Source organism: Poromitra crassiceps (assembly GCF_964638095.1).
Source record: "Poromitra crassiceps genome assembly, chromosome: 17".
NCBI classification, from domain to species: Eukaryota; Metazoa; Chordata; class Actinopteri; order Beryciformes; family Melamphaidae; genus Poromitra; species Poromitra crassiceps.
The window spans coordinates 26,575,574-26,601,584 of NC_139635.1; the positions used below are offsets into that span (position 1 = coordinate 26,575,574).

Consider the following 26,011-nt stretch of genomic DNA (forward strand, 5'->3'; position numbering starts at 1 on the left):
ACCTGAACTAAACTTGTACCACTGTTCCTTCAGAAGTTGTAGTTGTCATAGACTGTGTTGCATAGTTGATTGCTCTATTGCTGACAAAAATGTGTTATTGTAAGTCGCTTTGGATAAAAGCGTCTGCCAAATGACGTAATGTAAATATAATGTAAATGTTTCAGGACGCAGCCCATATAATCCCGACAACAGTCTATTTCAGAATATGAAAATATCTATTATAGCCTATATATAGCCTGCAATGGGGAATTCCAAGCATCTGCGTCGGTGTAGCTGGTGACACTTATGGATTTGGATTACGGTAGGTGCTTGGCGGCCGTTTATTTTGGACCCTGCTTGCATGTTCCCATTTGTAGCTCCCAAACGCAGGGAAACTCCTCAAAGCTAATCCTGTGAAATATGTGGTGTGAGAAGGTGGTTTGTGTTGTGGATGTGGGGGGGGGAGGGCATGAACATAGTTGGGATCCTTCACAGTCACAGGAAAAAGAGGGCTGAAGCAGTCTGTTGTTGTCTTTCCTCCACTAGAGACCTTTGTTTTGGGCGGCTAAGCTGTTCCAGGTATCTGCTGGGAACGACCACCAAGAACCTACTCTGCTGCTGGAACCTCCTCACCTGCTCCTGTAAGGCTGTGTGTCCAATTGTGTTGTAGTTTTGTCTTGCACCCTCTTCTCGGTCTTCTGTCTCTGGCAGTGGAGTGGAGCACCTCCATGGATGTAAGCCTGCTGCTGTCCGACCCGCTCTCTGAGAACATGGCTGCCTTCTGCTGTCAGGATGGAGCCACTGACTGTAAGACACACACACACACACACACACACACACACACACACCTCTTTTGGCCTTTAATAATAGATTGCTTCACCTTCAAGAAATACAACAGGCTGCTTGAAGCACTAAAACATGGTTTTGGCCCGCCATGGAATATTTTTGGCATCTGTTGTCGGGGCGCTGGGACATGGAGCGTTGCACTGGGACATGGAGCCTTGCACTGGGACATGGAGCCTTGCACTGGGACATGGAGCGTTGCACTGGGACATGGAGCCTTGCACTGGGACATGGAGCGTTGCACTGGGACATGGAGCCTTGCACTGGGACATGGAGCGTTGCACTGGGACATGGAGCGTTGCACTGGGACATGGAGCCTTGCACTGGGACATGGAGCGTTGCACTGGGACATGGAGCGTTGCACTGGGACATGGAGCGTTGCACTGGGACATGGAGCGTTGCACTGGGACATGGAGCCTTGCACTGGGACATGGAGCCTTGCACTGGGACATGGAGCCTTGCACTGGGACATGGAGCGTTGCACTGGGACATGGAGCGTTGCACTGGGACATGGAGCCTTGCACTCCTTGCTATTAATTGCTTGTCGTGTTGCCAGCCCAGGGATTCAAGCAGCTTGTTGTGCTTCATTAAAAGAGCATCAGCTCAATACAGCTAAATATAATCCACAGTTTTGCGCCACACTCAGATGCTGATGTTTTTTCACGGTCTTCTTCCTTCTCTGTCCTCAGTGTTTGTGTTTAAGCCCAGCGAGCCGCGGCTGCTCTTTTCCCATGAGGCCGTGTGCTCGGGGAAGGTGACTCGCGCCGTCTTCGCCCCGAGGGACGAGATGCTGGAGGCCTGCGAGGAGAGCAGCCAGTGGCTCAACCGCTCTCGGCTCTACTTCCTCACTCAGTACATGGTAAACACCGCCGTCAGCTGCATGCTGCTTTTTGCAAAAATGTATGTTAAAAAAAACTAAACAAATTGCACAAGACAGCATTTGTGTTCCTCGACAGAAGACAAAATGACAAAAACTTGATGTAGAACAAAAAACACAATTACCGTACAATAATATTGTTATTGTTATTATTATTGTATTATTATTATTATTACTAGAAGAGACTGGAGACCCCCTCTCCAATTATAGGGTGATGAGATTATTATTATTACAGTATTATTATTATTATTACTAACATAATGCTACGTGCGCTCGATTCCTAGGCTTGCCGAGCTGGCCCTGCAGCTCGTATACACAGCTTGGCCGCTGCGCGGCCTCGCCCGCAGCTCATGGCCACACCTGCCCTATTGGCGCGCGCACAATGTCTCCCTCTCTCTCTCCCTCGGTCTCTCCAGTCTCCTCCCTCTCCCTCTCCTCTCTCTCCCTCAGTGTCTCTCTTCCTCTCCTCTCTCTTCCCCAGTCTCTCTTCCTCTCCTCTCTCTCCCTCAGTCTCTCTCGTGTGTGTGTGTGTGTGTGTGTGTGTGTGTGTGTGTCACTGATGACATCACACAATGATGTCACAATGCCTATGTATGACATCACTGATGACATCATCAGTGATGGTATGACATCATTGATGACAGGTAATTAGGGCAATCACCTAATAATAATAAAAAATCCAGCTCCGTCAGGTTGCCAATAAAAACACAAACGATCATTCTCTCTCATTAATCAACTCAGTCTTAATACTGACGACTTCCCAGCTCGCGTGCTTTCTAAACATCGCTGTGGTATGACAGGTTTTAATTGGCAGGAGGAGGCAATTCCACAAACTGATCTGGGAGAAGCAACATGAGCAACATTTCCTCCTTTAGAATGAATGGGTTACACGGTTAGTTGTTTGTCCCTTAAGGCCACATGATATGTCATGATATGTCATGATATGTCATGATATGTCAAGATATGTCATGATATGTCATGATATGTCAAGCACCGCTGGTGAGCTTTTTCACATTCTTTGGAAATGATGCATCTCACCTGTGTTCTGGCATTTGTAAAATGATTGCCCCCAAGAAGGGTGCAAAACGTACAGGTCAAAACTGAAAACTGATTGGCCCAGAGGAGGACTTCATCTATTTGTTTAGGGACTCATGTTAACTGATGCCTTTATTTGCATAGTGATGCAGATGAACCATAGAATACAATGATTAAAAACCCAAGACCTTTTTTTTTCTTTTTGTGTGCATGAGAGCAACCCAAACAGCCCCTCAAACAAAATGCTAGAAACAAACCGAACATCATGATGACACGCAAAGACTGAAAGACTGAATTCACTCATACATACACTCATAAATGGATACAGACCGGTTTTGTGTCTCAATTTGCTTTCAAAAACACTATGGAACAGTACTTTTATCACACTAATACAAATATGACTTCATTCCACTGCAAGTTTCTGTATGTTCTGTGTGTGTGATTTTGGTCTTCCTGCCAACTGATGCCGGCTGTCCATTGCAGGATCTCATGACGTTGAGCACCAAGGCAGAGGACGACAGGCTGATGGCCTCCAGCAAACCGGTAGGCTCCTGGATTAAAGACAGGCTGCTTTGTTTGGGTAGGTGAACAATGCCGTTTGAACTCAGGTGTCACCAAGACTGTTGAAATGCGGGTCTTGGTCCTTTGGTTAGGACTAAGAACATAATCTGGACCAATCACAGGGAACAAACTCAAAATGCAATGTTTTATTAGTCTCTCAAGCCAGTGTATCTTTTTCACAATCTTTGAATGCAGTCTGTACTTCCTCCCATTAAAATTTGGACAGAGGAAGTTGTGATCTTCCAAATTAAAAACAATTGTATATACAATTTATATCAACAGCAGAAGCTTTCATTTTTAAATATCGTGTTAGTTCCTGCATTTTCAACACAAAATGGCTGCTTTGGCTGCATGTGAAATATGCAGCGAGGGATAGAAAGGTCGTAGAGTTGTGATTTGAGGGGTGGGTGTGGGTGGTGGGAAGGGGCGTGGTGGGGGCTAGGGCGGGGCTAGGGGAAAAGGGCCACAGCTAGGGATAGGAAGGTCGTAGGGTTTGAGGGGTGGCTAGTAGAGAGAGTGGCTAGGGGGGTGTGGGAGGGGGTCAAAGAAGGGGCTGTAGCTAGGGAATGCGATATTTCTATTTTTCTGACATTCCTTGTGTCCCCCAATCCCGTCAAGCTGGTGATTGATGACAGCGTTGCCATGATGCCGTTCTACCTGTTGCTAGGGAAACACCGGCAACAGGACAAGCAAGACCCGCTGACCAGCCTGTCTGCTGAGAGGACCCAGCTTCCACAGGGATCCGTCGCTATCAAGGAGGTTGGTAGTGTGGTGTTTAATGGATTGTGTGCACATTCTACTGTGTACCAGTTGCTTTATTGTCAATAATTGTTCACTTGAAGATATTAGTCCTCAAAGTTGGAACACAGATAAACACCAAGCCTTCTCCCTCTCTCTCTCTCTCTCTCTCTCTCTCTCTCTCTCTCTCGCTCTCTCTCTCTCTCTCTCTCTCTCTCCTCCCTCTCTCTCTCTCCCCTCCCTCCCCTCGTGTCCCTGACAGCTCCTGCACACCCCGGCCCACGTCTTGCCCTCCGCCTCCTACCTCTGCTCCATGTTTGTTCGCTCCCTGCTCATCTCCGTCTCCGACACCAGGTGAGTTGAAGACCCTCATCGGGGGGAACTGAACGTGACAGAATTAGCCCTTATTAAAGCCTTTAGCAGCAAGCTTTAACCCTATAGGCCCAGGCCATATTTTTGGGAAAAATACACTATACAATATAATATACACCTAAAAAGACATAGAATTGCTCCACAACTATAAGGTTAATTTGCATGTTCTTGGCATCTAGGGGCATCTAGGGACCTCAGAGAATCCATTCCCAGTGTCAGAAACATTGTGGCTGTTACTATGCCTGAGTAAATTAAAATAAACCAAAGTAGAAATGTGATTTTATTTTATCCTTGCCTATTTTTTTTTATATTAGACAGTGGATAACACCATGCCTACAATGATCCTATGCAAAAAGATGCCCCTTAGCAGATTCAGCCAATCCTTGACTACAACTGTAGCAAAAAGCTAAGCATTTGAACAAAGGACATTGCTTTCACAAAGGTTTTAGTAAAGATTGCACTGGGCACACACTCATTTTAGCCATTTGGGTACCTAAAGTGTTATGCAGCAAGGGAATAGCTCGCACAGCTCCAGGGGCCGGTTGCACCAACTGGTCTTAAAGTCCCTGGAAACCAGAAATATTTCTTTATTATTTAGCATTTTGAGTTCATCACATCACAGGACCCTATGTTAATAAGCTACCAGCCAAATTTGAACGATGATGAACGTTGCAAAGTATATAAATTTAGGTTTGACAGGTGTGGCAAAACGCATGAGATTTCATTATTTTTTAGAGTGTACTTTCTCCCGCGGAATGTGTGGGCGTGTCCGTCTGCAGCAGGGACATTTATCTCCTCCGAGAGAGAGAGCGCGAGAGAGAGGGGGGGGAGGGAAACGGAGAAAGAGATCAAGTTACACAGCACTTGCGAGTGTGTGTGTGTGTGTGAGAGAGCCACCAGCCTGTGTGTCTCTCGCTCTCTCTCACTAGTCGAGAGAGAGAGAGAGAGAGAGAGAGAGAGAGAGAGAGAGAGAGAGAGAGAGAGAGAGAGAGAGAGAGAGAGAGAGAGAGAGAGAGAGAGAGAGAGAGAGAGAGAGAGAGAGAGAGAGAGAGAGAGAGAGAGAGAGAGAGAAGCACATGGCCTGAGAGAGAGAGAGAGAGAGAGAAGCACATGGCCTGGCTGAAACCCGACACCTTGCTAATCTCACAAGCATAGCGCTTGGCAGACGCACACAGAGGGATACGGACAGCAAGGGAGCCTGTCACTGGGGGCAAAGAACGGACTTGCCATAGGTGGGTGCGGATTGCGCGTGTGTACAAAGGTTATATAGAGCTTATGACGTCATAAGCTCCTGCGTTTCAGCACCTCACGCACTGCTGTCTTCAATGAGGAAGTACTTTGTAGAATCTTGTAGAAAAGTGGCGATTTTAAGGCTTTGGGTTGAAAGTAATGTATAATAATTTCGGAGGCACAAAATTACTAACATAAGACCCTAAATAACATAGTTAGAACGTTTTTGTGGATTTTGGTTTCCAGGGACTTTAACTATGCCTGGTCGTAACTCCTACGTCGGTCGTTTTCACACATATTTGGGTCGAGCCAGGCGCTGCCGCAGCAGTGAAAAGTATACAATGTTTCAATTTTCAACTAGAGCGGCTTCGTTTCACATGTGCTTTTTATCACCGCGCCCAGGCCGTCGTTCTACAGAGTGGAGCGTCATGTATCCATGCCAACCAGACGGAAGTAGACGCGTATAGCGTAATTCCACCCGGAAAGGAAGCCCGGGCTGTAAACAGAACTGAACGATTGATTGAAAAGTTTATTTCTATAGGGACAGATACATAAACATAGAGCATTCACAGTCTTTGTTATATATCCTGACATTTATAGCCTAAGCTAGTTTGCAATATTTGTCCCTAGATGGAGAATGGAGAATGAACAACGCCGTTTGCTCTTGGTACTGCTTTTTGCATTTTACATCGTTTGTCAATTTCAATATCGGGAAAGTGTTGAATTTGAAAACGAGGCACGGCTGCGTCTAGAAAACAATGTTTTCATGTAATGGAGGCGGCGGATGCGAATCTCCAGACAAAGCAGGACAAGGCAAGATTCGATTGATTCTGTTGAACCGTGAAGCCCTCACCATACGCAGATATTATCGGCGAACAGCCAGGTAAGTTGTAAACATTAACGTTTGTAACGCTAGGCTTGCTATGCCCTTGGTGGTAATTTGGCCAATAACTGTTTATGCAATGTTTGTGAACGCCGAATTGACGTTAACATTAGAAATACAGCATTAGAACGAGCTGAAGTCGGCGCGCGTTCACACATCACTCGCGCCGTATTTAGGGTAGGATTAGGGCGACGCAAGCCGCTCCGAAACCACCCTCTCCAGCCGGACTGAGAGCGAGTGAGTTACGTCGACTACGAGTTCGAGTGGCATGTTCACACTGACCCAGTCGCGCCGTGTTTGGCCCCAAAACTCAGTTAAGTCGACCTAAACGTTGCGATGTGAAAACGACCTAGTTAAGACCATGGACTTACGCCTGTTGCACCAACACGGCTTATGTCTGGTCTTAACTATGCTGGTCGTAGCAATGCACGTCCATGTGAATTGCCAGGGAATGCACCCTGATTGGATGATGTTGCAAAAAATGTGCCTCGCGACCTGCTTGGAGCACTGTGCCACTACGCTCTCTCAGCCACTACTGTAAAACACCCTCCCTCCTTCCACCCTCCCTCGCTCCGGGGGAAAAATGGCGGCTATTGAGCAGACAGAGTCAGTGAATGAAATTGAATGTAACGTTCCCAATTCTATGTATTAACTTCTAAAAAACTAACGGCAACATTTTGGAAGGCGGATTAGGTTAACTAGCTAGTTAAAATCTAACGTCGTGCTTTCAAAGACGGCGAACTGGCGGTGTTACGACGATGACGGTCAAAAAGGTCTCCGCGGAGATCTCTGTTACAGGCAGGCTCTACGCCTCCTCCTGACGAGGCGTAGGAGTTACGCCTGGTCTTAGTGAAAATAAGGCTTAAGTCATCTTGGTGCAACCGGCGTAGCTGTAGGTCGTAAAGTTACGACCAACTTAGCTTAAGACCAGTGTAAGACCAGTTGGTGCAACCGGCCCCAGGTCTTTAAGCAGCTCAATCGGTGCAGGTTGCAGGGAGATCACAGTAACAGAGGTAGGCAACAGCACTCGAATTAGAGTAAATCTTGAGTTCTTTTATTAAGGGCTAAACAGACGCGTTTCAGCCTTAGGCCATCATCAGTGTACATCAGAACAGATGACAATGGGTAGTATATATAGAGGTGTGGTCAAACAAATCACCTTGAAAAAAACATCAGCAGATGGAGTGCATCTGTGGAAGCTGCAATGCAGCCAATCACAGAGAAGGAGGTGAGGCCACAGCTCAAACAGGCAATCAACATCATTTCCAAGGACTATCATAGTAGTGACAGCCCTTGTTAAATACATAGAATTACGAATTATAAACAATACAAAATACAAAATAGAAAGTTAAATAGAAAGTTAAAAAGAGGGTTTTTACCAATCAATGGGACAAATTTCTCAGGGAGTTGAGACATAACATTACAAGAAACAACCTAATAGCAATTCTTCATTAAGGCCTCTAGGGCTCTCAGTTTGTAATGTGTGGATGTAATAAGCTTCCCTTTGGAGTAAGAGTTTATCTCTGTCTCCACCTCTTCTGAGAGGCTGAATCATTTCTATACCTTGAAATTTAAGAGAGCTGACATCGTGTCCTACAGAGTTAAAGTGACGAGCGACTGGGGATTTCTCGTCCCTGTTCCTTATGCTGGACTTGTGTTCAGATATCCTGATTTTTAACTCTCTTTTAGTTTTCCCAATGTATATGAGCCCACAGACACATCTTAAAAGGTAGACAACAAATTTAGTTCTACATGAAATTCTATTATTGATGTAGAATTGTTTTCCAGTATGAGGATGTGAAAAAGGGTACCTAAAGTGTGCCAAATGAGTTCCAATGGAATCTGGCAGGAAAATACAACTTATATCCATAACAAGAGGCTACTGCCACACAATGCAGCCTCTGGATATGACACACACACATGCTCCAGTAAGTGTGTAGTGATGTAATGAACCTTGCCAGCACAGCACACATCCCTTTGTTGTACCTCGGAAAAAAAAACACACACCCCACATCTGCATCACTTCCTGTTTCTGAGGCCATCTGAGGACACAGTGGGGCACAAGTCCCGCCCTCTGTTCCCCTCTTGAGATCGCTGGTGTCTATATCTGCATTCAACCTCTACTGCGTTTGTGCCAGACTGGAGCAGTGTTGTTTACATGTGTTGTTCACCTCTACTCAAGGGGTGTGTAGGAAGTAGTGTGTATTTGTGAGCGAATGTGTGTGTGTGTGTGTGTGTGCGCGCGTGTGTCTGTGTGTTTGTATGTATCATGTGATCTGGGGAAGACGGGTGGTTTCCTGTGTCTGACTCTCGCGCCGCTCACGATAGAGTGCAGCGTGTTTCAGGCAAACAACAATGCAGGCTGGTTCAACCCGATTGGCTGCCATGCGCGCACACACACACACACACACACGCACGCGCGCGCATGCACACACACTTTGAAAGCTCTAGATGAGTACACTAAATGAAAATACAGTACTTAAGATCTCAAGATTGATGAAAAAGGACAGAGATTGTGTGCAGGTTAAGGTCATTTAAGGACACAAACCAGACGAACGAAGCAGGATTACTTGCTGTAATGGTTGAATGTTTACTGCCATGCTTTATGAGCTGACAGTGAACATTTATGACTATATGATCTTGAATGGGTGAGTGCAGAGCCGTGTAAGAAGAGTTGCGACATCTCCATTCACTGACTCCAATGGACTAGTTTTTTACTCTCAACTGTTCCAGGAAGTAAGGTCCTGAGCAGCACTGTCGAGTTGCAGCAAAATGGACAGTTTGTGTTGTACTTTGAAAGTTTTTTTGCCTCTCTCATCGCTTTGGTATCCTTTTTTCTAAAGTGATCTCACACTGGCCAGATTAAGTGTGCTGTGTTCAGTTTACTGACATGTTACATGATTTAATCATGCACAATTACAAACAGGACAAATTGCTTCATGAAGATTATAACCATAGAAAAATAAGCGTGCATTTGCAAGGGAGATATATACGTTTGATCTTTCAAAGTTTGACACTTTGAATGTAACCATGTTGGTTTGAATTGTTCCTAGACCATCTCAACGCCACATCATCATCTTTTAACACATTCACTGCCAGCTGTTTTTTTTTTACTGTAGGTAGCTTCTGCCAGAGGGTTTTTTTGAGGATTCTGGCTCATCTTTCAAGACCTGAGGATTCTTTTCTGCTAAGATTTTGTAAACACAAAATATCTAAAAAGAACTAATAGAATGTGTGCTTTCTCTGTCTAAAAGAGTTAGTTTGTAGAGTTAGTAGTTGTAGAAGCTAAGCCAATGCTTTAAGCCACTGAGGTGCTATGCCAGGGCTTCACCTGATTGACGCACACGTTACCTTGTTTGATTGAATCAAAGTCCAGACAACTTCTTGCTTTGATACTCGTTACATTTATTTTCTAGTGATCCTCTTTGTTTCCACAGCATTTCCAGTAGCAAACAAACAACTAATAAACAGGTAATTTAGGTACTGCAGCAACAAGCTGCCTACCGTGGGTGTGTGTGTGGTCAAAAACTGTATGCTCTTCCGGGCGAAACACCTGATCAGCGCAAAGGGGTTGGTCTTACTTATAGAAGAGCGCTAATTGGCTCCTACAGTAGTTATGTAGGCATTAGCACTTGAATACAGCATGGTTTCAGCGTCTGAAAATTTAAGCTGAGATAAATAGCTTTTTGTGAAATTCGATAGAACAGTCACTTTAACCATTCATTTTTGGCATCAGTAAGACGTCAGACATCTAAACAATAGTTTTGAACAGTCATTTCCTCCATAACAGCAGGAAACACCCCTCTCCTTCAAACTCCTCCCTCCGTGTGTGTTCTTCTTGGCTGCAGCGGGCGTGTCACAAGCTCCTACACACCGCCCCCTAATTGTTAGTGGCGGCTAGACACAACAATTCAATACAAAACCACAGAGGAGCCAAATATGAAACCCACAAGTACCATAAATGCAGCACCATCACCACATGAAATGCAATGTAATTCAATCTACGCCTCTTGTAGTAAACAAAGTTTCGTTATAGGTCTTTTAATAACGTTGTTTTTGGTTTGTAGATTGACAGAACGCACCAGGCCCCTTTTGTCAGGGAAAACCTCCAACACTCTGCCAAGAGGCCAGGAACCACGTGGAGCTGAAGGATCCATGATGACGACAACATCTCCAGCAACTAAACTCCTCTTCTTGGATGTAGACCGCTCCTTCCTGTCCCTGCTGCGCTCCCTCCTCTTCTCTCTCTTGCCCCTCCTCGGTGAGGGTGATCGAGGTTTTTTAACCCGAGGGCTCCTGGACTGACCTCTGCTCCTCCTTATGTGTTCCCTGGATCGACTGCGGCTGTGCCTCCTGTCTTTGGAGCGAGAGCGCCTCCTGTGGCCACTGCGGGGGTTGCTTACCCTTGGCCACAACCTCACAGACAGTTTGCTCCTGTTTCTCGATCGGGACCTCTTCTTGCGAGTCTTGGAGTGCGAGCGGGAGTGGCGCGGCTTCCTGGAGCGACTGGGGATACAAATCTTTGACAAATAAGGCCACCTTTTCAAGTCTGCAGCAGTAGCGATGTTATCTGCAGTAACTGGCATCTTCTTCTGTGTGAGAATTTCTGGGAGCGGATAAAAGCTATTTTCCTCCAGACCAGACACCTCCATTCCAGATAAGGAGTATGCTGGAACGACCTTTTCCTGCCCCATAGTTGTCAAAAGGAAATTAGTTATTTTTCCTGGAATGCTCAACTTCTGCATAAGATCTTCTGAACAGAATGTAGCAGAACTGCCAAGGTCCAAAAATGCATAGGTCTGTATGACCTCATGTCCCTTGGCTGACTTGACCTGCACTGGAACAATAGGCAGAATACAACAATCTCTTCCATCCCCTGTACGTCCACATGTCTGGGGGAGAGTTGATTGTTTCACTCCTGGTGCCTCATTTGTTTGTTCTGATTCCATATGCATCTTCTTAATATGAAGCACAGTAGGATGTTGTTGCTCACAAACTTCGCAGGTCAAGCGCTTGTTACAGTCCCGACTTATGTGGCCAGTACATAAGCATCCAAAACAAATGCCTTTCTCCATTATAAGGCGAATCTTGTCTCTGTGCTTCTTGCCTTTAAATTGTTGACATTTCTCCAAAAGGTGAGCACGTGAACAGCACTGACAATATAAGCTCTCCTGTCTCCTTGAGCCATTTGTTGTAGTTTTATGTTCAGAATCCCTTGATGTTATTATAGTGGCAAAGCTACTTCCTCTCACTCTGTGGCTTGACTGAAGATGAAACTTGTTGAAAGGCTTTAAACCGGCTGTTGGTGGCGACGCACCCTCAATGTCACCAAAGATCGGGTCTGAGAGTATGCGCACATGTTTCTCAAGAAAAACAACAATGTCCATGAAATGAGCTCGATCTTTAGAGATTTCCATAATATCATGGGCTTTTGCTCTCCATCGCTCCCTGAGCTTGTATGGCAACTTGGAAATGACCATTCTCATATTAGTTGGCATATCCAATTCCTGCATATAATGGAGTTCTTGCATGACATTAGTACAACCACGCAAAAACAAAGCGTATGGTTGTAGGGCTTTAACATCATCGGATCGTATTGTTGGCCAAGCCAAAGCCTTTTCAATATATGCAGTGGCGATCTTATATTTATTTCCAAAGTGTTCTTGGAGGAGTCCCTTAGCAACAATGTAGCCACGTTCAGGAGCCATATGTTGGCAGCTACGAACCAACTCCTTTGGCTGTCCTTTGGTGAACTGTTCCAAATAATACAAGCAGTCAGCTTCGCTGGCCTTGCTTTCCACTCCTTGCTCAAATGATTTCATAAAGGCTTGGTATTGAAACGGATCTCCTTCAAACATAGGAATGTCTCGTGTTGGCAAGGAGAGTAGGCGCTGCTGGTGTACAAGTGCAGATGTTAATTCATTTTGTTTATTCATGATAGTGATGACATCTCCAGATGGAATTTGATCATTTTGTTGTTGTTGATTTACATATTGTCCACTACTTTGATTTGCCCGAGCAATTGTAGCACCACTTTGGAAAACATGTGATGTTTGCTGATGTTGTTGGTCCTGTGCATCCACAACTTGGTTTATTGCACTGAAACATTGCTTTGGTCTAGCATCCATCGCTGGTTGTTTGCTCTGTGGCATTGAGTGGCAATGTGTTGGTTTCCATACTGCAGGCTCATATGGCTGTGCCGTAGGGTTAAGTGTGATGCATGGTGCCTCCTTTATCCCCTCTTTATAATAAGAGTCCATGCCATCCATTGTTGCATGAGAGGAATGCTGTCCATCATAAGCATGCAAAACTGACAGCTTAGCAGTAGATGCTGCTAGCTCGGTTTCCAATTCCAGTTGTTGCTTTTTCCTCCTTATTTTTTGTTCCTCTTCCTCCAATGCTTGTAGCTCCTTTAAAGCTGCCATACGAGCAACAATTGCAGCTCTTTCTGCTGCTGCTTTAATTTGTGCTGAAGAAGTGGTAGACCGGATACTGGTGCAACCTTTATTTGAACCTTTTCTGCCCACTCTGGACACACTGTCATCAGGACTTATACCATCACAAATCCCAACATTTTGATTGACAGTGACAACATCATGATTACCAGCATTTTGATTCATATTACCAGCACCTTCATTTTCAGACACATAATTTTCATTGCTTTTCATCCACTCTCGGACAGTGACAACAAATTCATCATTGAACATCATTTTGGCCTTATACCATATTTCATGTCGTTCGTGTTCCTCCTTTGGCAGTAAAGCCATCAAAGCATCATGTATGCACTCAATGTCATCACACAATTTAATGTAACCATCAAAAGCACCCTTTACCTTTGAGATTTCATTATTATCAATTAAACCTTGTATTGCTCTTCTTAAATCGACAGCCTTATTTAGTTTATTTTTTCTACTATTTTGCAATGTGTCCAATCTCTCAGCAAGTGCTTTAACGGAAAGTTTGCTCACTCGTTTTCCCAATACTTCCTCTTTACAGCCAGCCCCACTGTCCGATTTGGCTACTGTATGCGCGCCCGCACCTGACCGCTTGTCAGACTGCTCCGCGTTACCGTTATTCGACATTGTCCGACAGTCAACAGTTCGCAAAAGATCAACGTTTATTGTTCAAGTTCATCCCCTTCAGCAACCATGGAATTACGCCAGTTAATGTGTGCACACAAACCTAGATGGCCATCTAAACGGTGGTAGCGCTACACATACCTCGATTATCCTGAATGTTGTTCCATGAATCAAAGCGGCCAGAAGCTCCAACACCGTTGCGTCCTGGCAGGCGATCAGCAGATGCAATGCAGCTGGCAACGCACTCCGCGCTCAGAGCTCCAACCTCCAAACACTGGCTCCCGTCCGGGGCTCTCCCACCGCCGCCGCAGCCTGCACACCTCTCGGTCTCTGCGTCCCGGGCAGCCGTTGATTAGACGAGATGCAGCTGGCGAAGTGCTTCAATCACGCAGCAACCAGCCGATCGGAATCCTCCTCGCCGTAACAATCACAACGTGAAGAAACTCCCAACTCTTCTTCAAACTCCAAACTCCGCGAAAGCAAAGTTTTTGACTTGATTGTAGAAGCTAAGCCAATGCTTTAAGCCACTGAGGTGCTATGCCAGGGCTTCACCTGATTGACGCACACGTTACCTTGTTTGATTGAATCAAAGTCCAGACAACTTCTTGCTTTGATACTCGTTACATTTATTTTCTAGTGATCCTCTTTGTTTCCACAGCATTTCCAGTAGCAAACAAACAACTAATAAACAGGTAATTTAGGTACTGCAGCAACAAGCTGCCTACCGTGGGTGTGTGTGTGGTCAAAAACTGTATGCTCTTCCGGGCGAAACACCTGATCAGCGCAAAGGGGTTGGTCTTACTTATAGAAGAGCGCTAATTGGCTCCTACAGTAGTTATGTAGGCATTAGCACTTGAATACAGCATGGTTTCAGCGTCTGAAAATTTAAGCTGAGATAAATAGCTTTTTGTGAAATTCGATAGAACAGTCACTTTAACCATTCATTTTTGGCATCAGTAAGACGTCAGACATCTAAACAATAGTTTTGAACAGTCATTTCCTCCATAACAGCAGGAAACACCCCTCTCCTTCAAACTCCTCCCTCCGTGTGTGTTCTTCTTGGCTGCAGCGGGCGTGTCACAAGCTCGTTTCTGTTGCTGCTGCTGCTGTGCCTGTCTGCTGGCGGCCGCTGGGCAAGTCTGGATGGGCTCGCTCGTTTCTTGGAGTTTCGGTTGAGAGCTTTGATGAAGCTTTTGCGATTCTGGTCTTATTTATGCTGCGTGTTTCAAAGTGTGTTCCACCCGTAATCTATTATGCAAATTTGCAACCCCTCACCGCCAGCAATCGGCGCGAAAGCGAAAGCGTTTTCGCCAATCCATTCTACAGTATGAGAATGGTTTCATCGCGCGTTCCCCTGCAGTTTTGGCTCTGCTTTTTCTAGTCTGGGAGAGCACTGTCGCCACTTAGTGGGTCGGTGGAATGGGTTGTACACGTTCGGTGGCTCCAATATTTATATAAGAGATGTAAAAGGGTTAGATGCACATCCCACGGTCAAAAAAAAAAAATTAATTTTTTTGACGTATTAACACGTCATTGGCAGTCAACCGTTGGATTTTGTTTTACGTATTAACACGTCATTGGCAGTGAACGTGTTAATATATGATCCATGCAGTGTGGTTGATGCTTTTAAAGCGTTTTGCATGACGGTGAAGGCAAACAATATTAGTCTGGGACCTGGGTGGCCCCAGTAGAAATCAAACCACTACCTTTGCCAGTGCCTGCAGGCTCGACTCTTTCAGCTTCACAGCCTGCTAGTGTGAAATGTCAAATGTTACTTTGAGCCAAAGCAGGCGGAATTTTTATGTTAACCCAACTCTCTCTCTCTCTCTCTCCCTCTCTCTCTCCTTCCTTCCCTCTCTCTTTCTCTCTCTCTCTCATTCTCGAATGGGCTGGGCAGATGCAGATGCCTTTGATTTAATCAAATGTAACTCAATTTGTAACTTGAGTTACTTGACAAAGTAACTGGTATAATATTACTGAAATCCTATAAGTAATAAGTTATATTACTGAGTTACTGCTAAAAGTAATATATTACATGTAATATGTTACTTTTGTAATGAGTTACCCCCAACACTGCTGATGACATCATCAGTGATGGTATGACATCATTGATGACAGGTAATCAGGGCAATCACCTAATAATATCAACTCAGTCTTAATACTGCCGACTTCCCAGCTCGCGTGCTTTCTAAACATCGCTGTGGTATGACAGGTTTTAATTGGCAGGAGGAGGCAATTCCACAAACTGATCTGGGAGAAGCAACATGAGCAACATTTCCTCCTTTAGAATGAATGGGTTACACAGTCATGTTACAGGTTACAGTTGTTTGTCCCTTAAGGCCACATGATATGTCATGATATGTCATGATATGTCATGATATGTCATGATATGTCATGATATGTCATGATATGTCATGATATGTCAAGCACCGCTGGTGAGCTTTTTCACATTCTTTTGGAAATGATGCATCTCACCTGTGTTCTGGCATTTGTAAAATGATTGCCCCCAAGAAGTGCGCAAAACTTACAGGTCAAAACTGAAAACTGATTGGCCCAGAGGAGGACTTCATCTATTTGTTTAGGGACTCATGTTAACTGATGCCTTTATTTGCATAGTGATGCAGATGAACCATAGAATACAATGATTAAAAACCCAAGACCTTTTTTTTTCTTTTTGTGTGCATGAGAGCAACCCAAACAGCCCCTCAAACAAAATGCTAGAAACAAACCGAACATCATGATGTACACTCATTCATACACTCATAAATGGATACAGACCGGTTTTGTGTCTCAATTTGCTTTCAAAAACACTATGGAACAGTACTTTTATCATACTAATACAAATATGACTTAATTCCACTGCAAGTTTCTGTATGTTCTGTGTGTGTGATTTTGGTCTTCCTGCCAACTGATGCCGGCTGTCCATTGCAGGATCTCATGACGTTGAGCACCAAGGCAGAGGACGACAGGCTGATGGCCTCCAGCAAACAGGTAGGCTCCTGGATTAAAGACAGGCTGCTTTGTTTGGGTAGGTGAACAATGCCGTTTGAACTCAGGTGTCACCAAGACTGTTGAAATGCGGGTCTTGGTCCTTTGGTTAGGACTAAGAACATAATCTGGACCAATCACAGGGAACAAACCCAAAATGCAATGTTTTATTAGTCTCTCAAGCCAGTGTATCTTTTTCACAATCTTTGAATGCAGTCTGTACTTCCTCCCATTAAAATTTGGACAGAGGAAGTTGTGATCTTCCAAATTAAAAACAATTGTATATACAATTTATATCACCAGCAGGAGCTTTCATTTTTAAATATCGTGTTACTTCCTGCATTTTCAACACAAAATTGCTGCTTTGGCTGCATGTGAAATATGCAGCGAGGGATAGAAAGGTCGTAGAGTTGTGATTTGAGGGGTGGGTAGGGGGTGTGGGTGGTGGGTAGGGGGTGTGGGTGGTGGGAAGGGGCGTGGTGAGTGAAAGGGGCGGGGCTAGGGGAAAAGGGCCATAGCTAGGGATAGGAAGGTCATAGGGTTTGAGGGGTGGCTAGTAGAGAGAGTGGCTAGGGGTGTGTGGGGATGGGGGTCAAAGAAGGGGCTGGGGAAAAGGGGCTGTAGCTAGGGATACAAAGGTCAAAGTATAGACCTTGTGCGCCGTGTAGCCTACTTCTTGTGCAACGTGTGGGTTGCACAGACACCTCGTCTCCATCATCCTCTTTATGGAAAGATTTATCAAAGTATCAGTGATGATGTCATCCGTGATTGATGTCATCCTTCCTGGGTGCAGCTATTCTGTGATCATGTCATCAGTCTGAGGCTATATAAGGCTATTGTAAGTTCAGTGATGATGTCATCAGTCTGAGGCTATATAAGTGTCATCAGTGATGATATCAGAAACCTTGAACACAAACCTTGGAGGAGGAGAGGAAGGATGTGTGACTTGTGTCACAGGCTTTGAGGCAGTCGTACACTTTGTGTGTTGTTTACTTTTCATACGAGCAGGGGGTGAGGTGTGGGTGGCATAGACAACCTGTTAGTGGGGGGCCTTGGGGATATTTTGGTTCAGATTCTTCCAAAAGCACCAAATTTGGCACAGATGTTGTCCATACCATACTTAATCAAATTTTGCCGGGCGCCAAGATAAGCGCCCCACGGGGCCGCCATATTTGCAAAATCCAATATGGCCACCACCCAAAAAAATGAAAATGGTTAGAATCATAAATGACGTCCTTGAGTGCCCACCGCCCGGGTGGGGTCGTCAAAAGGGCCTTTCTGTGTGGAGTTTGCATGTTCTCCCCGTGCCTCCCGGGGGTTTCCTTCATATAGGGACCCCTCACCAAAACATGCAATATCCTGGTTGCTAATGTGGTTCCTCCTCTGGTCGTTAAGGGCGCCTGTTCGGAGGGAGGGGAACCGGTTGGAATAGCGTGATCCTCCCACGTGCTATGTCCTACCAGTGAAGCTTCCCCTGTCAGGTGAAAAGAAGCGGCTGGCTAACTGCCCATGTCTCGGAGGAAGCATGGAGCCAGTTTCGGCTCTCCCCAGATCGGCAGAGGGTGGAGTAGCAACCAGGATAAATAAATTACGTTCGCACTAATCACTAATCATCATAAAAATGGGATAAAAAAATCGGGGGCGGGGGAGATGATACCACTTTTTAGGGGTTTTCTGGGTCGTTTCTGGGTCGATTCTGATGTTATTTCAATTAGTTGAGGTCAAGTTTACTCCTCATAGTTAGCATAAAGGTCATTTTGGGGTCAAATCCAGTGTTTCTGGTCCATCATCGCAGATTCTACCTCCAAAAAAGTATTTCTCATTATAAGCTGTACATATTATTTCACATTAGTTTGACATCTCATTATTTGACGCTTACTCCTCAAGGTCACTAGCATATAGGTCGTTTTGGGGTTAAATCCAACTTCTTTATATTTATTCATTATTATTATTTTCTGAAATAATGTTTTGCCCTATAACGTTAGATTTTCAAATGTATCTATTACAGACAGGGGAGGGGAAAAAACGTGACAAACCGTAACAGCATGTATTTTTGGTAGATAGTCACCAGTAAAACAACAAGAAGAAGTACTGTAGGTCTACTGGAGATTCATGGTCAACATTAAAAAGACAAGTTGAAAGTAATGTTAGCAAAGTGCTTGAATGTCCTGATAGAGAACATAGTCAAATTGGTTTCTGGTTATAGTTCTATGGTGTGAATACTGTCAAAGAATCACAAGATATAGCTAGCTAGCTAGCTCAGAGATTATCAGATAGCTAGCTCGGAGATTAGTGGCTAATGTTATATCTCTGAGCAAACTTTAGTCTGCTTACACACTTGGCAGATAACAAGCTAACTGATACACCTTTAAAGTAATGTTAGTCACTGTTTCCTATTCTGATAGAATTGAGCATTGGTATATTTACAGTACATTTATGAGCTGTTAATTGAAGCATTGGAACTGTTGTGGAAATATTTTTCCTTAGATACAATATTTCTCTAAGAAAACAGCCAGGTGAGAGAGTAAGGTAAAACATTTCCTCACTGCATTGCCCACAGAAAGTCATTATTCAATTAGAATAATGTTATAAATTAATATGGATAATTTGGTATGTTTGCCTTTTGGTTGACAGAACAAAGAGTGAGAGAGCAGGATGGAATTGGCACAGAGAGAGAGAGCAAGAACGAGAAAGTGAGAAAGTGGACAGTTAGTCAAGTGTGCACATAACTAAGCAGTGATTGATATACTGTTATCGCTATTATTTTCGCATGTGCGCTTTGCTTTGCCTCGGCCCCTACTAATGTTGAGACCAAAACTATGCCCTTGTTTTCAGGTGATGTCTGTCAGAACCTGCGACTCTGCTATCATGTCATCGTGAGACCAAAAAAAATATATATATTTTTTTAAATAAATGCTGCAGCTGCACACTTACCGTTTAAACTTGAATTATAATTGTTGTTTTTCTTTGTTCTTTGATGTGAATTTATGGCTTTTTGGCACCTATATGTAACCTTTTAAGGTTGAGATAATTGTATTATCAATATATGGTCCAAATATTTCAGTAAAACACTTGAAATATTCTTGCTTGGCTGGTATCATTGTACTTGAAATGATGGTAAAATGCATTATTTTTAGTAAAATAACATGTCAAATTTTTCGGGCGGCCGGCCACCTGGGTCAGCACGTGCATGTGCACCCCTTCCTATCTAGGATGCATCCCTACTAGTCATCTTGTTCTGGAACCGGCCCTGGATTCTGATAGGCTAACGTGAATGAATGAGGCAATATGTTTTCTAAGTCACTAAACATGTATTTATACCAAACCATTCGACGACCTCAAACTTCATGCTCAGCAAGTTAGACATCTTGACATTCTGTGCACTGGATGGCCGATAATATCATTACTAACCTGTAAAACATCCCATGAGATACCATCCATCAGCCATGCAGGCTTCTTTAGCTGGCTATAGTAGCTAGTAGCTACTTCATGGCTACCTTGTACACAACAAAAAAGTTGTATCCATGGTGACCACTACCCATAATGCAATACACCGTCGTGCCTGACTTTCCACAAAGGATGGCCAAACATTAACATTAAATTATACAATAAACAATTTGTGCCGGAGTTGAATTAAGTTATACAATGTTATTTAGAATGGTGCTATTATTGTCAAACATATTTTCTTTTAATAATAAGCTATAACAGTCACATTGTTTGAAATCCCTTATCTATAGGCTTGTAATTTTCATCTTAATTTTCTGGTTACTGTAATCCATTAGTCTCCAACCCTCAAATCAAATCTCCTCCTGGAATAACCCATTTCCAATTCAGATATATTATCACACTAAATCTCATGCAGTCCAGTATGTCACTAACTGAAAGACTATCTTAAAAAAAAAAGAAGAGGGTCACGTATATTTTGAGAGACAAGCCGAGGGCGGCTTAAGATCGGTCAAAGCGCTGCATCTGGCCCCGGGCCGGACTTTGGACATGCCTGCATTAGGCCTTCACCTCAATCTGTACAAGCCAAAGAGAATTTGGGCTGGGTGATATGGACCAAAATCATATCTGTATTTTACGTTGAATGGCGATACACAATAGCCTATATATCAAAGCCGTGTGTGTCAAGGTGCTCAGTAGAGTAATCAATGTGTGAATTCTCTCTTCTCCTCTCTCCTGTCTTGTTGTGTTCTCCCTCTCCTCTCTCTTCTCTCTTCTCCTCTCCTGTCTTGTTGTGTTCTCCCTCCTCTCCCCTCTCTATTCTCTCTTCTCCTCTCCTGTCTTGTTGTGTTCTCCCTCTCCTCTCTCTTCTCCTCTCTCATGTGTTGTTGTGTTCTCCCTCTCCTCTGTGTTCTCCCTCTCCTCTCTCTTCTCTCTCCTCCTCTCTCCTGTCTTGTTGTGTTCTCCCTCTCCTCTCTCTTCTCTCTCCTCCTCTCTCCTGTCTTGTTGTGTTCTCCCTCTCCTCTCTTCTCCTCTCTCCTGTCTTGTTGTGTTCTCCCTCTCCTCTCTCTTCTCTCCTCTCCTGTCTTGTTGTGTTCTCCCTCTCCTCTCTCTTCTCCTCTCTCCTGTCTTGTTGTGTTCTCCCTCTCCTCTCTCTTCTCCTCTCTCCTGTCTTGTTGTGTTCTCCCTCTCTCTTCTCTCTCCTCCTCTCTCCTGTCTTGTTGTGTTCTCCCTCTCCTCTCTCTTCTCTCTCCTCCTCTCTCCTGTCTTGTTGTGTTCTCCCTCTCCTCTTCTCCTCTCTCCTGTGTTGTTGTGTTCTCCCTCTCCTCTCCTCTTCTCTCTTCTCTTCTCTCCTGTCTTGTTGTGTTCTCCCTCTCCTCTCTCTTCTCTCTTCTCCTCTCTCCTGTCTTGTTGTGTTCTCCCTCTCCTCTCTCTTCCCCTCTCTCCTGTCTTGTTGTGTTCTCCCTCTCCTCTCTCTTCTCTCTCCTCCTCTCTCCTGTCTTGTTGTGTTCTCCCTCTCCTCCTCTCCTCTTCTCTCTTCTCCTCTCTCCTGTCTTGTTGTGTTCTCCCTCTCCTCTCTCTTCTCTCTTCTCTCTTCTCTCTTCTCTTCTCTCCTGTGTTGTTGTGTTCTCCCTCTCCTCTCTCTTCTCTTCTCTCTCCTGTCTTGTTGTGTTCTTCCTCTCCTCCTCTCTTCTCCTCTCCTGTCTTGTTGTGTTCTCCCTCTCCTCTTCTCTCTTCTCCTCTCTCCTGTCTTGTTGTGTTCTCCCTCTCCTCTCTCTTCTCCTCTCTCCTGTCTTGTTGTGTTCTCCCTCTCCTCTTCTCTCTTCTCCTCTCCTGTCTTGTTGTGTTCTCCCTCTCCTCTTCTCTCTTCTCCTCTATCCAGTCTTGTTGTGTTCTCCCTCTCCTCTTCTCTCTTCTCCTCTCTCCTGTCTTGTTGTGTTCTCCCTCTCCTCTTCTCTCTTCTCCTCTATCCAGTCTTGTTGTGTTCTCCCTCTCCTCTTCTCTCTTCTCCTCTCTCCTGTCTTGTTGTGTTCTCCCTCTCCTCCTCTCTCCTCTCTCTTCTCCTCTCCTGTCTTGTTGTGTTCTCCCTCTCCTCTTCTCTCTTCTCCTCTCTCCTGTCTTGTTGTGTTCTCCCTCTCCCCCTCTCTCTTTTCTCCTCTCCTCTCCTCTCCTGTCTTGTTGTGTTCTCCCTCTCCTCTCTCTTCTCTCTTCTCCTGTCTTGTTGTGTTCTCCTTCTCCCCCTCTCTCTTTTCTCCTCTCCTCTCCTGTCTTGTTGTGTTCTCCCTCTCCTCTCCTCTCTTCTCCTCTCTCCTGTCTTGTTGTGTTCTCCCTCTCCTCTCTCTTCTCCTCTCTCCTGTCTTGTTTGTGTTCTCCCTCTCTTCCTCTCTCTTCTCTCTCCTGTCTTGTTGTGTTCTCCTTCTCTCTTCTCCTCTCTCCTGTCTTGTTGTGTTCTCCCTCTCTTCCTCTCTCTTCTCTCTCCTGTCTTGTTGTGTTCTCCCTCTCCACTCTCTTCTCTCTCCTGTCTTGTTGTGTTCTCCCTCTCCTCTTCTCGCTGCCCTCTCCCTCTCTTCTCTTGCTATGCTTGTTTAAAAAAATTAAAAACCAGATATCAAAATTCAGATACATCTACTGTTTTTCAATTGGTTAGCTTCTCTAAACTAAATATTTGATGTTTGAACAGCCATGGTACTGCTGTCAGTCACAACAATCTATGTACAAGAGGAATTAAATATATCTATATATTATAATATATTAAATATAAGGTATATTTTCAAAACGTGCACATCAAGGCCATGTCTGCTTCCATGTGATGTTTTTACACCACAGCTGTTTGAAGGCCATTGCAAAAATAAAATGGATAGCTAGCCTTGGAAAAAGAAAGAGGGGCGAAAATCTGTGAATGAGTCATAGGGTGAAGAAGGGTGGAGTGATGTGGGCCTGAGAGAGAGACAGAGAGAGATACTGTAGACGGAGAGAGAGAGAGAGAGGGAGGAAGGAAGGAAGTGTATGTGTTTGTTTGTTTGCGGGGAGGGGGTGGGCACCACGAGGATCACTAGGGCCTCCTGGAACCAAGCTGTTGTTCTGAACACACACAGGCACGCACACACACACACAGGCACACACACACAGGCACGCACACGCACATGACATGCTTACTACAGATGACTGTAATTGGTCATGACAGGCAAACATTGGAATGATGCATGGTCATTAATTACACCCAACAAGGTTTGATTTGAATAGTTTTACCCAATATGAAAAACAGAACTGCTAGTTATAACTGCAGGATGATCACTTCATGAAGGAAATTATATTCCTGTCAAAGGCATCAAAGAGACCCACTCACTCATCCCTAGGTGTTCGAATTAGCAGTTCTGCTTGTTACTGTCCAGTCCAAGTACTTTACCTCTCATCTCCTTAAAGAAGTTGTCAACGACAAAGTCTTCATCAAAGTTTATCGCTGTGTTTTTGACTTTACAGTAGCCTACAGTTTGGGTTAATCCTTGCACTTTTACAATCCTTGCACTTTTACCTCAATTCCTGAGGAGGACAGAAAATGTCACCTGTGTGATCTGGGAGAGGTTGAAAATGAAATGCACTTTCTGTTCTACTGTCCGCTATATCACAATCTTAGACATAGGCTTTTCTGTAAAATTTCTTTTGATGAAGGTCCTGATTTGTTTTCTATGTCTGATGATTGTAGACTTCAGTACTTGTTTACTGAAAAAGTGTTCCAGGTAGCTCAGTTTGTGTTAAATGCCTACCAACAGCGTAGGATGGTACTTTATGTTTGAGGTATAATCTTTTTTTTTCATCGTCTGGACATGTTCGAGATGTATCATATTCTGTTCTTTCATTTTCTTTTTCTTGCTCCTGTGTGTTTTGAATCTAGTGTCCTTAAGGTGCATGACACTTAAAAAAACTAACTAACTAACCACAAATCAACACGTAGAATATCACCAATTGGCTTGCACTCTTTCAGCTGCTACAAAACATCAGCCAAGAAGTCAAAGAAATTCTAGATGGACTAAAAAGAGCCAGATTGGTTGCTATCATTGTAATGGCTTTTCTCTGTGAGAGCAGAGTGAGATGAAGAGAACGTTCTCCTCGTGACTTGAGATAAAGTGTTAGTCACTGCCCGTGCCCCACAGAGATACTGTAGAAATTATTAGGTTCATGTGCTCTATTATCTCTTCCCTTAAACTAGTCTCTTTGAGGATGCAATTATACTGGATGGATGTGAATGAGAATGCAAGACACTGATGTGGGGCTGGGCTGGCCACTATAGTGGAGCTTCAAATTTGGTCTACTTAATCACACGTCTTGGCAGTGTTTACATTTTCATTTGGTAGTGTACGTCAACATGTTTGTCGGTGCTTCAGTGGGTGTTTCAGCGCGATCTATGGCCAAGTACATCTGCATGTTCCTAGTCAAACATCTGGGGAGGAGTGGAAGTCTCATCAAACCAATGCTGGTGGGGTCAACTGCTTGGAAGGCAGCTATGCTAACCACAACACCACCCTCCCTTCTTGAGCGGCATTCACTAGTTCCAGATTAGAGTAGGCCAGTGTGTTTATTTTTCCCAGGGCCTCACTTACGCCTATTGGGAAGAATACTGACAGAAGTCAAAAGTCATCTGTGGAAAAAAGAAAAGAAAAACGACATTACAAACGAGGGGGCAGCATGCGAGGGGAATGACGTTTCCTTTTTCCATCTGTTCGCTTAATTTTCCAAGAAAAGTGCTCCTGATAGTTTTGTAAATGTTGTTTTTCCAACACTTTCCTCACTAATTTGACGCCCACTGACCAAAGACAGGTTCAATCTGTTTTTTCCCCCTCGTCAAACTATCATGATAGTGTTGTGATGGCATGGCTCCACGGCTTTATGGAGAGCTTTAACTGTACGCTGCTTGCCTCCTGCCTGGCAAAGCGCTCACGATTCAATGTGAGACACGAGCCATCCTGCCAAGAGAAAGATGGGGGAGGGGCTGCTGGCTTTTACGAGGACCACAGTTCCACAGGAATTTCTTTGCTGTTTGTCATAAATACAGCGGAAAATGAAAGCACATGTAGGGGCAGAGAGAGAGGGGGGAAGAAGGGAGAGAAGCAGTCATCAAAGACAAAATGTCTCTGCTCCGCATGCAGGCAATACGCTGTAACCATCTATATAACGCTGTATTTAAACAATATATATATATATAAAGCAATACAGTAAGGTGCATTCAGATCAGGCAGATTGCAGTTTTGCTTATGTAAACATTTCTCAGAGACAGAGGTGCTCTGGGGACAGAAATAATCTCATTGGTTGAGCCGACCTCAATTGGTGGAGCCAAATAACCACAGTTTTCTGGCTTGGTGATGTTGGACTAAAGCCCAGTGAAAATGGCAAGAGGTACAAGAGAGGACATAGTTAACATTATGAAGCACTCATAAAAACACAAAGGTCTACTAATATCCAGGTTAGCTCATCCAAGTTCAAACTAGCCTACAGCTATCTCTAAATTAGCTTCCGAGTTCAATATCACGATCACATTTTATTCTAGTCTTGTGTTCTAGAGCAGAACACAAGACGTCTGCTCAGATGTGCGTTTACTGCGGTGGTTAAATCCCCGATCGTGTCTGCCTGGGCTGGGCTATCCGCTAAATTCTAACTTTGCTGAATGGATAGAACCCTGACCACGCCCCCAGCCAGGCTGAGCCAGCTAAACCAGCGTCTATGACGAGATGTGGCCTCAACCTATCGGAGAATTGATTCACTGCCACTCCGCCCTTTTCACTCACATTGTCTCCGCCCTTCAAAAAAGTAAACTCACACAGTGCACACAGATTGTTTCACCCACTCTCATCTCAATAGCCGGAATGGCGGGTAAGATCCTTGTAATTAATGATTTAATTGAAAGATTGCTATGTCTATTATCTCTTTTGTTATTGCACTTGTGTCAGAGAAAACAATTACCGGGGAATTACATATTCTAGGCCTAAA

At 44.4% G+C, this 26,011-nt stretch overlaps 1 protein-coding gene across 1 annotated transcript in view; it reads left to right on the plus strand.

Annotated features, from left to right (window-relative positions):
* Positions 1-707: 707 nt before the first annotated feature.
* The window catches only part of LOC310792298 (caspase-1-A-like), a gene marked incomplete at its 5' end in the record, with an annotated part of 43,475 nt that continues 18,171 nt past the window's right edge, over positions 708-26,011 (plus strand). Inside the window, 6 exons of the mRNA XM_083654021.1 lie at positions 708-786; positions 1,512-1,681; positions 3,218-3,314; positions 4,003-4,054; positions 4,296-4,387; positions 16,529-16,588. Of these exons, the coding sequence (XP_083510147.1) occupies positions 708-786; positions 1,512-1,681; positions 3,218-3,314; positions 4,003-4,054; positions 4,296-4,387; positions 16,529-16,588 (550 nt within the window). The remainder of the gene's footprint in view (positions 787-1,511; positions 1,682-3,217; positions 3,315-4,002; positions 4,055-4,295; positions 4,388-16,528; positions 16,589-26,011) is intronic.